Genomic DNA, 15,017 nt, shown 5'->3' on the forward strand with positions numbered 1-15,017 from the left:
CACATAACAATAAGTATATAATAATATACTTTACCAATTACTTAACAAATGACATAGACCAAGATGGCCATAAAAAAAAGAAAAATACAAGAAAATACAATAAAACGTAATATAACACAAGCTGTACTCAATGTAAATAAACAGAAAAACAAGGTGAATTCAAATACAATTATATAGGATACAGTGTGTTTTGTCTCAGGTGCCATGCCTTCTTCAAAAATCCTGCAAAACCGAAGATGTCCTCCACAAAAAAAAAAAACTCAACATACAGCTCTCAGACTGCCAAAACAAATCTGGGTTTACAATTTGAATTTTTTCAAATAAAGCCCTCCTCAAAGTGGTGTACAAAGGGCAATAAAAAACAAAATGATATTCATCCTCCACCACTCCCAGATCACACAGAACACACAACCGCTCCTCCTCAGGTTTACCCTGGAATCTACCCACTTCCACAGCCAATGGCAGGGTGCCAGACCTCAACTGGGCACACAGAGACCTCCGTCTTCTCTTTAAGTTTAACATTACATAAGGTTCAGTAAAATACTCATTTTTAATTGCAATATATTTTCTAAGTTTAGGTTTTTTCAAAATCTCCACCTTCCACTTATCCTGATGGATTGTTGATCATTTTGTTTTAATTATGTGAACCTTACACTGCAAATTGTTCATAAAAATCATACTCAAGTCAGTAGAAGAAAAAATCATAGACATCTCTCTTGACCAGGGATGACCGTGTGCTCTGTCCCAATTAAAAATCTTTTTAGTCACCCTGCCATTTGGCAGCTGGACCAGGCGGTTCCATAACCTCACCATTTCACCTTTTTGTTTGACCAAGCAAGAATCCCACCCCATGTCCCCTTCTATAGCCCCTTTTGGTGTGTATTTATGGACTCCTAAAAAGTATCTTATGGCCCGGTTCTGGATCGCATTACATTCAGGAGCATCATCAAAACCCCATACTCCAGCAGCATAAAACAAAACAGAACCCACCATTGAATCAAATAATTGTGTATATGTTGAAAACCCAAGGTCAGTGCACACTTTCATTTTACTCAACATGCCCCCTAGCGCCCTTCCTGCTGACTCAGACATTATTTTGAATTTTGTGTGAATGTAACAAGTTCCTAACGTTTTCTTTCCCCTATTATTTCATGCACACTTTATTCATTGTTTTAAATTATTATTTTCTTTTAAGTTATTTTGTGCATCACTGTTTTGAATTTGATGCAAATTTGCAATGCATGAGGGTCATCCTTTTGTGTTAAATGGCTGCATAAAGCAAGCATTTGTTGACTCTCATGTTGATAAGAGTATTAAAATTTGGAACTTGAAAAGATTAATTTGCGATTGATCACGAGTTAACACTTTGACTGCCATGAAACGTCTTTTCACGTCATTGCTGGCCATGCTCAAGTTGCCGGGGGACGCTGTACAGCGTCCTTATATCAATATTTCAAAAATCTGCGATCGGATTCATATGTCCCCTCCGCTGGCCTGAGATCCACCAGCAGGACCCACTGAGCTCTCTGGCGGTTCAGGAGCGCCATCTGGTGGCCGATCGGCGCAATCGCCAAACAGGATGTTGAATAGAGGTTGTCATGACGACCGTAGTACTTCCGGGCGCTCGCTATAGTTCATGGGACTCTGGCTCGTCACGCTACACGGTGATCGATTGGCAATAACTCGATAAACAACATGATTTGGACGTATATACCATTATACAAGCTGGAGATGGACCGGGTAAAAATATATCCCATAATGATAAAATTTCTACTCGACGATGATCGCCCAACGGCGCGCGGAGACTGGGGTGAGTTTCAGCGTGTAACGTTACCGTCTTTGATACTAACTGCTATTATCAACATTTGACCCACATTAGATGATTGGTATAACGCTGCCCACGGAATTATAAACGCCCCCCTCGCCCATCCGGTCAACATCAGATGACGTGTAGTAACTTCTAGAAGTACGTCTAGTTGGAATTTTTTATATCGCGCTGATTGCCATCAAACTGTATTTCATCATCAATATAATGCATTTGGGGCTATATATCACGTTCTGGAGAAAGCTGCAGAAAGAGATGAAAACATACTTATACATTAGACCATACTTTACTATGAATATGTGAATGAAAAAGTTTAACGTTGCTACACAATGAACAATACATATAGGACTTTGAATGGGCCCTAATAATGGCAATGTAGCAATAGAATTTAAAAAGTTATAGCCCTGCAAAGAAGGGGACTTTCTCCATAGACAAATAGCGCTGGCAATCTATGGTATATCATGAATTTAACCTTAGGCAACCAAAGTGTTAACTATGGACAATCATGCGATTAATCGCGATAAAATATTTGAATCGATTGACAGCACTAATATATACAGTATACATATATTATCTTTCAAATGCCCGAGTTCAATTTGGATTTAGTATCACCAGGCGTGCATAAGAACAGATAATGAAATCTACTGTAATCTACTGTACTTTTTTATTTTCTCCACAGTGCAACCGTTTTGAAACTCATTTCAGATCTAATTGTTCCTACATGTTAACAATATGGAAGAGAAACTTGAAAGCCTGTCAATATTTGTCAAAAACTTTACCTTTTGTGAATTATTATCCCGAATAATAACAGTTATTGAAATAATTCATACAGAACTCTGAACCTTGAACCCCATAGAACCTTACAGGAAGTGTAGTTCTCCAAAAGTCCAAAGCAGAACCAGACCTGTGGAAGTCCGCTACAAAATGGTAGCCAACAAACTACAATTCCCATGGTTCAAAATATCCAAAATGGTCGCCCTCGCGAAATAGACTTGACCAAATCTAAAAGTAAAATATATCTAATAACACGTTTAACCTATTGCTAAACTAACGTATTGATAATAATATACATTCTACATGCTGTTGTGACATGTTTATTATGTTTATACTTGAATACGTTTGAAATTAAAAAGTTTCTGATTATTTGATTGTCAGTAATGGCATTCGTATTGAACACTAAAACGGTTATCAGCCCGATCGGTGTAAAAGCATTGCAGGATCAAGCTAAAATGTACGTCAGATCATTCTTACCTGTGATTGGGAGTATTCCAAAAATAATATTCCAATTGTTTGATCGCCATCTGGTATATCCAATGTCCATTAGGCCCACGGCATAATCCACCACAACATATGTATCAGGAATATTTGACGTGCTTCAATAGAACCGGCAGAACGGCTGCCCTCGCCCGACAAGGAAACATGAAACCGAAGACGTTTGGCCGTCCCACACGCAAAGATAGAAGGGTACAAAGGGTGCTCGATACCGCCGTCTAGCGGGATGCGGCCGGTATTGCCGTTTGGCGACCTAAGACTCATTGCCTATGCAACACAGAGGTTTGTGGATGAATAATGAATACAAATATCCAATAAAGGAATAAACAACCAAAACCCGAGAAATCTTAAACCGCTGGCGAGTTAACCTGGGATATCTCGGGTCTGGCGCCGAATGTGTCAAAATCCGGCCTGTCTGAGAAAATATAAAACATAGTAGTATTATTATAAAAATTATTCTGTATTTGTTATATTTGTGGCAGTTTATGCCACTATGACATCATCATTGTGAGTTTGTAGTTTACCCAGCTTTTTATTTGACCACAACATTCCTGATGATTACCTTCGCTTTACATTGTTACCACCTATGTAAGGGATAATCAACTTGTTGTTGTGTGCTGTTTTAAGGCATAAAAGTTAAAAGTAGATTATTCCAGATTATACATTTTTGGTGTGTTTTCCTTCCCGGCCGTTAGTTTATCATGTTGCTTAGCCCAGTGTAAGCTTTGACAGCTGTGCTCTTTATGTTGCTATGGTTACAGGTCGGGTAGCGGGTTACTTTAGAACGGTGATAACATTGAGGCGAACCGCCTGTGCATTAAACAGACACACACTTGCCAGCCAATCAGAAAAGAGAATTCACCCAGGCAGAGGTATGAAGTAGATTTATTTAAATCTCTGCCGGTCCCCCAGGGACACTAAAACCAACAGCCACTTATCAGAAACAGACCATAATTGAAGACAGGCTTGTATTTGTATCTGCATATCAAACCTAGAGGCCTCAGCTGAATAATATCTACTATGAATGTATGAATGAACACAAACATGTGCGCTCCAGGATGTGTCTTGTCATTCCGTAAACACGTGGGTTCTGTTGAAACGCGACAAGAAAGGTATTAAAGGTCCCCTCCACTCAAAAACATGTTTTTCTTAATGGTTAACTCCCCCTGGAGGCATGGCTTTGACTATACACACTGTTATTTGTGCAGAACTTGTCACCAGAGCGATTCTTTCACATGCTTCCTCTGGATACTTCCCTGAACGTGTGTGGTTTGCTGGGGGGCGATGGTGCCTAGTTCTCATCCTCAGCTTTTCACATCTCTACCTCTAGTCATTCATTTTGATCACCAGTGGATATATGATTTATCCTCCTCCTGTTATTTATAATCAAATAATTAATTATTCTGGTGGTCTATAATAGACTAGTATGCATTGTTCTGTTCTGTTTATAATATGCTATCGTTCATTCTTCTGGTAGTCTATAATATACTATCATTCATTCTTGCATTGAATTACATACATGGTTTTCTCAAAATCGTCCGCCGGCTAAACCCCAGCGTATCCCTGCTTGCTAGTGCCTCCTCTAGTGCCTCCTCTAGTGCCTCCTCTAGTGCCTCTAGTGCCTCCTCTAGTGCCTCCTCTAGTGCCTCTAGTGCCTCCTCTAGTGCCTCCTCTAGTGCCTCCTCTAGTGCCTCCTCTAGTGCCTCCTCTAGTGCCTCTAGTGCCTCCTCTAGTGCCTCCTCTAGTGCCTCCTCTAGTGCCTCCTCTAGTGCCTCCTCTAGTGCCTCTAGTGCCTCCTCTAGTGCCTCCTCTAGTGCCTCCTCTAGTGCCTCCTCTAGTGCCTCTAGTGCCTCCTCTAGTGCCTCCTCTAGTGCCTCCTCTAGTGCCTCTAGTGCCTCCTCTAGTGCCTCCTCTAGTGCCTCCTCTAGTGCCTCCTCTAGTGCCTCCTCTAGTGCCTCTAGTGCCTCCTCTAGTGCCTCCTCTAGTGCCTCCTCTAGTGCCTCTAGTGCCTCCTCTAGTGCCTCCTCTAGTGCCTCCTCTAGTGCCTCTAGTGCCTCCTCTAGTGCCTCCTCTAGTGCCTCCTCTAGTGCCTCCTCTAGTGCCTCCTCTAGTGCCTCCTCTAGTGCCTCCTCTAGTGCCTCCTCTAGTGCCTCTAGTGCCTCCTCTAGTGCCTCCTCTAGTGCCTCCTCTAGTGCCTCCTCTAGTGCCTCTAGTGCCTCCTCTAGTGCCTCCTCTAGTGCCTCCTCTAGTGCCTCCTCTAGTGCCTCCTCTTGCTGGCTACTGTTTTTTGGCCGCAGTCTGAGTAAAGTGAGCCGCACACGGCGGACAATTTTTGCCAGGCGACCGATTTTTTAAGCGAGGCAACTGACAGAATTGTATCGCTTCCATTGTTATGAATGAGACAACCCACACGGCAGGAGATTTTCGAGCGACGATCGCGCAGCAACTTCTGTCGCCTGGCTAAATATCGCCTCGTCCTATTTTTGTTTGTACATGTTGGAGCCAAAATACTTGATTGGATTTATTGCTATTTATGTTATGGTTGATGGTTATACCTATAGAGGAAAATTTGTTAAATGTATGGAATATTGAAAGAAATTATTTATTGGTTTATAAGTTATGCAAATCACAATATTATGCTATGGATAAGATATGAGTTATGATTGCTGAGTGTTTAGGTAGGTCTGGCTCCCTCTTTGGGTCAGCCCTGCTATTACAGAGCCAAGTAGGATCCTTATTAGGGGAACTGCTCGCACCTGAGAATAGCCGAAATTAATAGGATATACCTGGTTGGAGAATTTCTACCGTAAATACCGAAAATATAGACTCAAATCATGTTTAATTTAATTGTTTTATAAGGTAAGTTAATTTATCAATACATTCATTGATCAATAATAACCAACATATTATTACCATGCTACTTATGTTAATTATTATTAACAGGAACAATTTAAACAAATAACATTAGTTGGAGAAGGTATAGTGGCCGCTTGTCATTAACTAATACATTGACAATGCGCCACGATGCACCTACTAGATGTTTTTATACTCGGGTAACAAAATAAGTTGTGGATGTTGTAAGGTTTATTGTCCAAAGAAAATTATGGTTGAGAACAGAACAGTTAGTGTCTTCCGTGAAAAAACATTCTCTCTCAGCAGGTGCATAACAATACTTGTCCCATCGGTGGTAGTGAATGTATTGTAGTGATCAGTCATGCAGTAATGTCAGGAAGAATGAGGAGAGGCTGTATTCGTATATGGTGGTTTAATTCCAGCTCAATATGGGTTTTACAGGTTAATACTTCCCTCGTAATGCACAACACAGCTACCTGCTAATACGCTCGCTTCACGACAACCTAATGTCCAGTCCGTCCTCCCATATCTGCCGGGGGGAAACAACACCCCCCAGCTAAACAGAGCGACACATAATAGCTTATTATACCTGAACGGTTGGGTCTGGTGTGGGGTGCTAAGCGATTGTCGTTGAGCGACAGCCGATCTCATCGTCAGGCGACGTCTGCTTTTGACTTACAGTAACAGTTTGAGTAACTACAGCCCGGAACCTTCAGCTCCACTGGCCTCTGCAGCTGAAGACGTTCCGCTGTGTGAACGCACCAGATCATGTGATGCAGTGGGGATCTCACGAAGAGTGACGTTCAATTCAAAGCTAATGTCTCTCTGACATGCCAGGAGTCATATCAACATCCTCTTGGTCAGAAGCTAAGCAGCCCAGTCTAGCACTCAACACTAATAATAATAATAATAATTTAGGACCTGCTCCGAGGTCACCATTTGGCACACATGCGAACCATGCATACAATGCGTATCTGCGATTAACCCATCCCGTCGTCCTTCCCCCCCAAGGGCAGCCGGGAGCAGACAGGCGCCACGTGAGCCGCGCCAGGGGACCAATCCAAGTGCTCCTGTCCGTCTTCGTCAAGGACGCCACAGCGTTAGCGATCTTGTTGTTGTGCATGTTTTTCCATTGGGTTTATCTTATCGGGGGGGGAAACCCTTGCGAGCACGGGGAGAACATGCAAACTCCACACAGAAAGGCCTGGGAGATACCCCACCTGGGTAACTGGCATCATGGAAACCTGGTCCCCAAGCGGGATTCGAACCCTGGACCTTCTTGCTGTGAGGCGACAGTGTTAACCACTACACCACCGTGCCGCTCTCAGCTGATGGAGTTGTGTCCTTCCTGATGACTTGTAAGTCGCGTTGGATAAAAGCGTCAGCTAAATGACTAAATGTAAATGTATGTAAAAAAAATATATAAATTCATCAACAGGCCTATATGGAGCACTGCACCCGGACTCATGCTGAAAACGTCGTCTCAGATTTAACAAGTTTGTGTTTTGGGAGGTTAGCGCCGAGTAACAACTATGAAGACAACATTTCTATCAGCCTACAGTTTCTGTTCTGTTCTTCAGTGTTTCTGCTGCTTAGTAATTTGGTCTATTTGACCTACTTAGCCTACTGTGCTTTTAAGACATTTGTTAATACATGTTTATATTTAGATCAAATGATTCATACATTATGTAAACCTGTATTCATACGTATTGTATTCAGTTTTACTTTACAGTCAATCAACATGCTGAAAAGGGAGCAGCAGACCATTGTATTATGTAGGACATGTCTGTATTGGGAATAACCCCTTGAGATGAACCATCACCATATTCCCCGTACCTGGCTAACTGAGTTAGCCGGATAATTTTCAGCATAGCTTGACTTAAACCAGACATTTCCGTTTCCCGACGTCGGATTTTCTAAGTCGCTATGGCAACAGATCTAAAAGTTTGAACCTGCTCCGGAGCAGGGTTTAGTTCAGTTAGCTGGATAACCTGCACGGCCACACCCTCACAAAGAAATGCCAGCTCGCTTCCTGAAATAATTATCACAGTGTAGATCTGCATTATACCATTCTGAATTATGTTTTTGTGCTTCGTTTTCCTAGAGGGGGATTTTGAAATGTAAAATAATAGACCTAAAATGCTGATAATAAATCATATTCAGCCTATAGATTTACTTTGTCCTAAATAATGCACGTCATAGTTATACGGATACGGCGCTCGGAGTCGCGATACACACTGCATGTGGTTATTTTAATAACGGCGCATTGCAAATGTGAATCCCGCGGGATATTTTTAATACATTTTACATTACATTTACATTTAGTCATTTAGCTGACGCTTTTATCCAAAGCGACTTACAAGTTCTGTACGACAGGTCATCAGGAAGGGTACAACTCTATCAGCTGAGTAACAATATTTATCAAAGTGTTGCGTGTTACAGTGTAGGTTAGTTTATTAGGACAAGTGCATGACAGTAAGGTTAGTTAGGGTTCGATTTTTTTTTATTATTATTATTTATGCTTTTAATTTTTTTTATGTTTTAATGAATGAAACCTATCAGGCGTTTGGCTCTGATTAGTTTCATATTCTCTGCTGTGGATGTATTTGCTTAACGGAGCGCCCGGATTGTGTTTCATTCAAGCATAAATTGAAGTGTCTATGCGTGGACTGTGGATTATGAATTACAAGGAATCTGAATCTGTGGATTGTTGAATTGTATCACTGTCACTCACACGTTATTGTGATATTGTAACTGGGATTAAAATGTCTGATGAGATGCGCTGTTTGACAGATTTGACTAATTGAATGAGCCGTTGACATTAATGCATTTGAGAAAATGCATCTATCTGTTCAAGCACTGTTATCTGATGATGAACATGAGGTGTCACTGGTATAAACCAAAGGTTAATCAATTCAATGCATGTATGGATTATGTCCGAAACAGATTAAAACCTGATTAATAGTGAAACTGTATAGCCGGCTCCAAGCCTCTCTGACACCGTTATTTCGGGGGTCGCGCCTTGAAAACTGTGTTTATATATAAAGTACATGATACCTAAGCCGAGCGCATACAGTACAGATATCCTCATAAGCATCTATTAATTCATATCAATTAGATACTCTTTGGGCTTGTTTGTATCTACTTATTCTGAAAGAGTTTAACTAATTATTTTCGCTAGCAATAGATCTCATTTGATTATTCATTCCATTAAGCCTACTGCCATCAGGCACATTTAAAGAAATATACTCTGATTGATTGGGGTAATGAGGGACTTAACATTAGCCTATAGATTATGCATTTAATTTGTCGGCGAGGCTATTGAGCCGTACTGTATTGTACCCATTCTGCAATCTGTTAATAAAGTTTTAAATCAATCAATCAATAAAATAAAAAGCATGTTAAAAAACAGTAACATGTCAACAACAACAACAACAACACAATGACAAGAACATAAACAACAACAGCAATGACACATAGCACATAATGGGTTCATAGATCTGTTATTATGATGTGAGGTCAAAAGCATGAGCAGGTCGTCTCACAGTGAGAGGACAGCAGAGTTTTAAACAATTTAAAATATGATATTGAATGGGTGTGGACAGGTAGACTATTCCAGTCGGATGGCGCTTAAACATAAAATATGTTTTACCAGCTGATTAAAAAAAAATTGGAACAAAAAAAAAGTGTTGAGTACAATGACAAAGTTGATCATTGGAAGTGAAATGTACCATAATACTGTTTAAGGTATTGAGGATAATTCAAATAAATACATTTAAAAATAAACTGTAATTGTTGGCTTCTTATTGTGTTCAGATTTCCGTACATAATACAATGATGAGTAGTAGCTATATGTCGGGAAGCTTCCGTTTGAAAGTAAAACATATCCTGCTGAGAATATAAAGTGCTTGAGGGAAAATCATTGTTTTATGAGATTTGTATGGATCTACATTTGTATGGCCTATATAACAAATCGATCCCTGGTGTGATGTCACTCAAACCTATCATGGTCCAATATGTGGTAACTTGACACACATAAATCTGAGTAGGTATTTGAGATGTCTTGAAGGAATACAAGCTGCCGACCTGCCATTCCTTGTAAATTTCAATGGGCGCTTGTGGTCAATTTACATTATTCATAGATCCTTGCGTTCTTAATGAGGGTGAAGGTGTAGAGATGCTGCTAAGCCATTTCCAGTAGTTTATTGAACAATTTGGTTGAAAAAAACACATCATTGTTATTCAACGCAGAACACTTTTAAGGGATTAAAATACAACTGGAGAAGTAAATATTTATTAATGTTTTAGTTTCATGTTTAGTTGTATCACTGTGTCACTGTCTGTCTCTCATCCTTCCTTCTTCCTTCTCCAGGTGGTCAAGGACACAGTCAACATCCAGATTGGAGACGTGAATGACAACGCTCCCATCTTCCACGGGCAGCCGTACACTGTCCACATCCCAGAGGTAGGGAGGACTACTGACCCTGGACCTGTGCTTGGGCTTGTTTATTTACTGGTATGGTGACTCAAACATTACGGACTACAGTCTCTGGACCTGTGGTTGGGCTTGTTCATCTATCTTATGGATTACTACATTATGTGTCGTGGCTTTTGAGTCTTAAAGTTGCACTGTGGAAGATCAGCCCCTTGTGTCCATGAGAGGTAACTGCACCTTCGCACACACGCACGCACACACACACACACACAAACAAACAAACACACAAAAGGCCCTTCCAGCTCTCCCCCTTTTCTGTTGTGGGCTCCTGTCAATGTCCCTCTCTGCATCTCATCCAAATAGCACTTCCAAATAGGTAGCTTCAAACGCATCAAATCCTTCACTAGGATTATCCTCATCACTGTCCAAGCGTTCTGGCTCAGAGACCTTTTCCTTTATATGACCTGGATCGTCCTCAACATCCACAACAAGTTCCAACGCTTGTTGAACGTTATATTGTTGACCGTCAACCGTTGAACGGTTGAACTATAGCCAAAAGCCAAATGCAGTCTTATTTGACATGCCCTGGGTGGGAGTCTAACCCGGGGCGTCCGCACAGCGGGCGACATCGCAGACCACTATACCAAGAGGTGAATTCACTTCTTGGTAATGTGTCTGTATGCCTTTTGAGGGGGAGTGAGTTTACTTGCAGTACCGCTACGTGCCACAGTCACTTCACAACACATGAAGTCCATCGTGACTGTGGATAGACTCGCGGTACCTCCGTTACACTCACCCCCCTAAACTCACACCACCCAAGGCATCCGGGTCACGGCACCACTGAAACCGGTCTTATTTGACATGCCCTGAGTGGGAGTCGAACCCCGGTACCTCCGTTACACAGACACCAACCGGCAGAGATGATGTTGAATCAGAGAAAACCCAAACAGCGGGTATCTTTATTAGGAAAAGGGAGAATATGGTAACCAGGTACACAGACAGTCCAGGGAGCAGGCGAGTACACAGACAGTCCAGGGAGCAGGCGAGAACACAGACAGTCCAGGGAGCAGGCGAGTACACAGACAGTCCAGGGAGCAGGCAAGTACACAGACAGTCCAGGGAGCAGGCGAGAACACAGACAGTCCAGGGAGCAGGCGAGTACACAGACAGTCCAGGGAGCAGGCGAGTACACAGACAGTCCAGGGAGCAGGCGAGAACACAGACAGTCCAGGGAGCAGGCGAGAACACAGACAGTCCAGGGAGCAGGCGAGTACACAGACAGTCCAGGGAGCAGGCGAGTACACAGACAGTCCAGGGAGCAGGCGAGAACACAGACAGTCCAGGGAGCAGGCGAGTACACAGACAGTCCAGGGAGCAGGCGAGAACACAGACAGTCCAGGGAGCAGGCGAGAACACAGACAGTCCAGGGAGCAGGCGAGAACACAGACAGTCCAGGGAGCAGGCGAGTACACAGACAGTCTTGCAATTATTTGAACACAAGAGCAAGAGTCAATTTAACACCAATTCTGAGTGGGACCAAATACACTCGGGAATAGTGTTAATTTGACACTGCAAGATTGACTGTGTAGCAGGGTATTCTGACAGGCGGGGGGGTTGTAGCCGGGAGCAGGTATTCCGACAGGCGGGGGGGTCGTAGCCAGGAGCAGGTATTCCGACAGGCAGGGGGGTCGTAGCCAGGAGCAGGTATTCTGACAGGCGGGGGGGGGTCATAGCCGGGAGCAGGTATTCTGACAGGCGGGGGGGTCGTAGCCGGGAGCAGGTATTCCGACAGGCGGGGGTCATAGCCGGGAGCAGGTATTCCGACAGGCGGGGGGGTCGTAGCCGGGAGCAGGTATTCTGACAGGCGGGGGGTCATAGCCGGGAGCAGGTATTCTGACAGGCGGGGGTCGTAGCCGGGAGCAGGTATTCTGACAGGCGGGGGGGTCGTAGCCGGGAGCAGGTATTCTGACAGGCGGGGGTCATAGCCGGGAGCAGGTATTCTGACAGGCGGGGGGTCATAGCCGGGAGCAGGTATTCTGACAGGCGGGGGTCGTAGCCAGGAGCAGGTATTCTGACAGGCGGGGGGGGTCGTAGCCGGGAGCAGGTATTCTGACAGGCGGGGGGGTCGTAGCCGGGAGCAGGTATTCTGACAGGCGGGGGGGTCGTAGCCGGGAGCAGGTATTCTGACAGGCGGGGGGGTCATAGCCGGGAGCAGGTATTCTGACAGGCGGGGGACGTAGCCGGGAGCAGGTATTCTGACAGGCGGGGGTCGTAGCTGGGAGCAGGTATTCTGACAGGCGGGGGTCGTAGCCGGGAGCCAGGGCGGGGGGGTCATGGCCGGGAGCAGGTTCTCAGGCAGTCCAGGAGATTCACACAGAGAAGTGTCATCGGGCAGGTCGAAGGTCATACACAGGGATCCAGACAGGGGCGTAATTAATGGGGGGGGACACAGGGACATGTCCCCTGCATGTTTTCAGAAGGCAGTTATTGTCCCCTGCACTTTTTTACCGTACAAAACAATGTTACGCGATAATAAACGGATAATAAACAGAGCCGCGACATGCACTAGGACCACGCGGAAAGCGGCTGCTAGTTCCCACTCTGAGCTGAGGTCTCTGACGACCTGTGCTATTGTTTTTTTTTTGTATCCAATTTTTCTCCTCTTTTTTCTATTTTTCTCCCATCCCAATTTAGCCATGCCAATTCTCCCTCCCCTGTCTTGAACGTTGCTCGCATATGCCCCCCACTGGCCGGTTGTAGGGAGGATAGAAGCGTTGCATCACGTGTCCCCTCTGATACATGTGGAGGCAGCCTGTCACATCTTTTCACCAGACAGCGCGGACTCTCATTGGCGAGGTGTAACGTGTGGGAGGCTCACACTACCCCCACCATTTCCGGTCTCTGCTGTGCAGGCGTCCCCCAACCGACCTGTCGCTGTCCACAACGTCCAGATTACCACCCATCGACTTCCACCTGCTAACTCTGCCAATTGAGTTAGTATGACGGCCGGCCCAAGCCGGAGGCAACACCGACAGCCGGAGACGAACCCGGTGTCTCTTGCGTTGGTGACGAGCGCAATGTCCGCTGCGCCACCCAGCCGCGCCAGACCTGGGCTATTGTTATGCAAAGTGAGTAGCCAGGTGGGTACTTGGCACATAACAATTTTTGCATAACAATAGGCGTGTTTGAGATTAATTTCGGCTCGCCTCGAAAACAAGCGAGAGTAGACGATTGCAGCCGGGGGAGGAGTCAGAAAGTCGAACAATTCAGAGATGACAACAAGCCTCGCCTAGCCTCGCATGGCATATACCGCGTTCACGTTCCCACACACACACACTGTCCAGCTCATTATAATGGGAGGGCCGAAGCACTTTGCGATGGATCAAAATTAGATTAGATTCAAATGTATTTGGAATACATGGAATAAATGGAATAGACTGTATTCGTATTCCATTATACCATCGTATTCTTATTAGTTGCGTGCGCCTGCCCACAACACACACACACACACACACACACACACACACACACACACACACACACACACACACACACACACACACACACACACACACACACACACACACACACACACACACACACACACACACACACACACACACACACACACACACACAGCTGAATAATTCTGTTTTGAATCAATATATATATATATATATATACTGTATATCGAGGCAAATCGGAATTACTAAGCATATTGAGGCAAAACAGAATTATTCAGCAAACGCTTTAGCATGTAAGATGTGCAACGAGATATAGGCCTATATGTTATAATATATGTATTATAGTTTTGGCTAATTATAATTTCGAGAGCACTGATAATGTTTGGCCAGCTAATTATCCTTTGGATTTCATTTGGTATCGTATCATGAGGTAGAAATACTATAACAGTCACTCATTCACACAAATTGATGTGAATCAAGTCCTAATTTATTATTATTATTGGATACAGGAGTTTATGTACCAAGAGCTTCTGCAATTAACTGTCCCATTATATTTGGTTCCGGGGGGTTGATACTGTTATTTTGATATAAACTACATTGCAGAGATGGTTATTAAGACAGTATTTATGAGGAATGTGTAAAGCGCTCAATTGTGAATGTCAGTACTCTGATACAAATAATTTGGTTGATTGATTGTTTGAAAATTTGTATGAACAGATTGCAGAATGGGTACAGTACAGTACAGCTCAATACACACAATTGTTAAGGGGATGCAGACCAGAGAAAGACTTTTGTCTTGCTTACATCAGGTCCCCCATTTTCAATTCATCATGACAGTTCATGAAGTTTATCTTGGAATAATGATGGATAAGATAACGTTATTTGAAGAAGCTCTTGGTACCCAAACTCCTGTATCCAATAATAATAATAATAATAATAATAATAATAATAATAATAATAATAATAATAATAATAATAATAATAATAATAATAATAATAATAATAATAATAATAATAATAATAATAATAATAATAATAATAATAATAATAATAATAATAATAATAATAATAATAATAATAATAATAATAATAATAATAAATCTATCTGATAGGACCCTGATGTAAACAAGATGAAAGTATTTTTCTGGTCTGCATCCCCTTAACAATT

The 15,017-nt window shown here is 43.1% G+C and overlaps 1 protein-coding gene across 1 annotated transcript in view; it reads left to right on the forward strand.

Annotated features, from left to right (window-relative positions):
• The window catches only part of cdh23 (cadherin-related 23), a gene marked incomplete at both ends in the record, with an annotated part of 775,072 nt that overhangs the window by 91,385 nt on the left and 668,670 nt on the right, over positions 1 to 15,017 (forward strand). The window contains 1 exon segment of the mRNA XM_084321844.1: positions 10,323 to 10,415. Within this exon segment, the coding sequence (XP_084177970.1) occupies positions 10,323 to 10,415 (93 nt within the window).

The sequence above is a fragment of the Notolepis coatsorum genome, assembly GCF_963971535.1.
Source record: "Notolepis coatsorum genome assembly, chromosome: 9".
In the NCBI taxonomy this organism is placed as follows: domain Eukaryota; kingdom Metazoa; phylum Chordata; class Actinopteri; order Aulopiformes; family Paralepididae; genus Notolepis; species Notolepis coatsorum.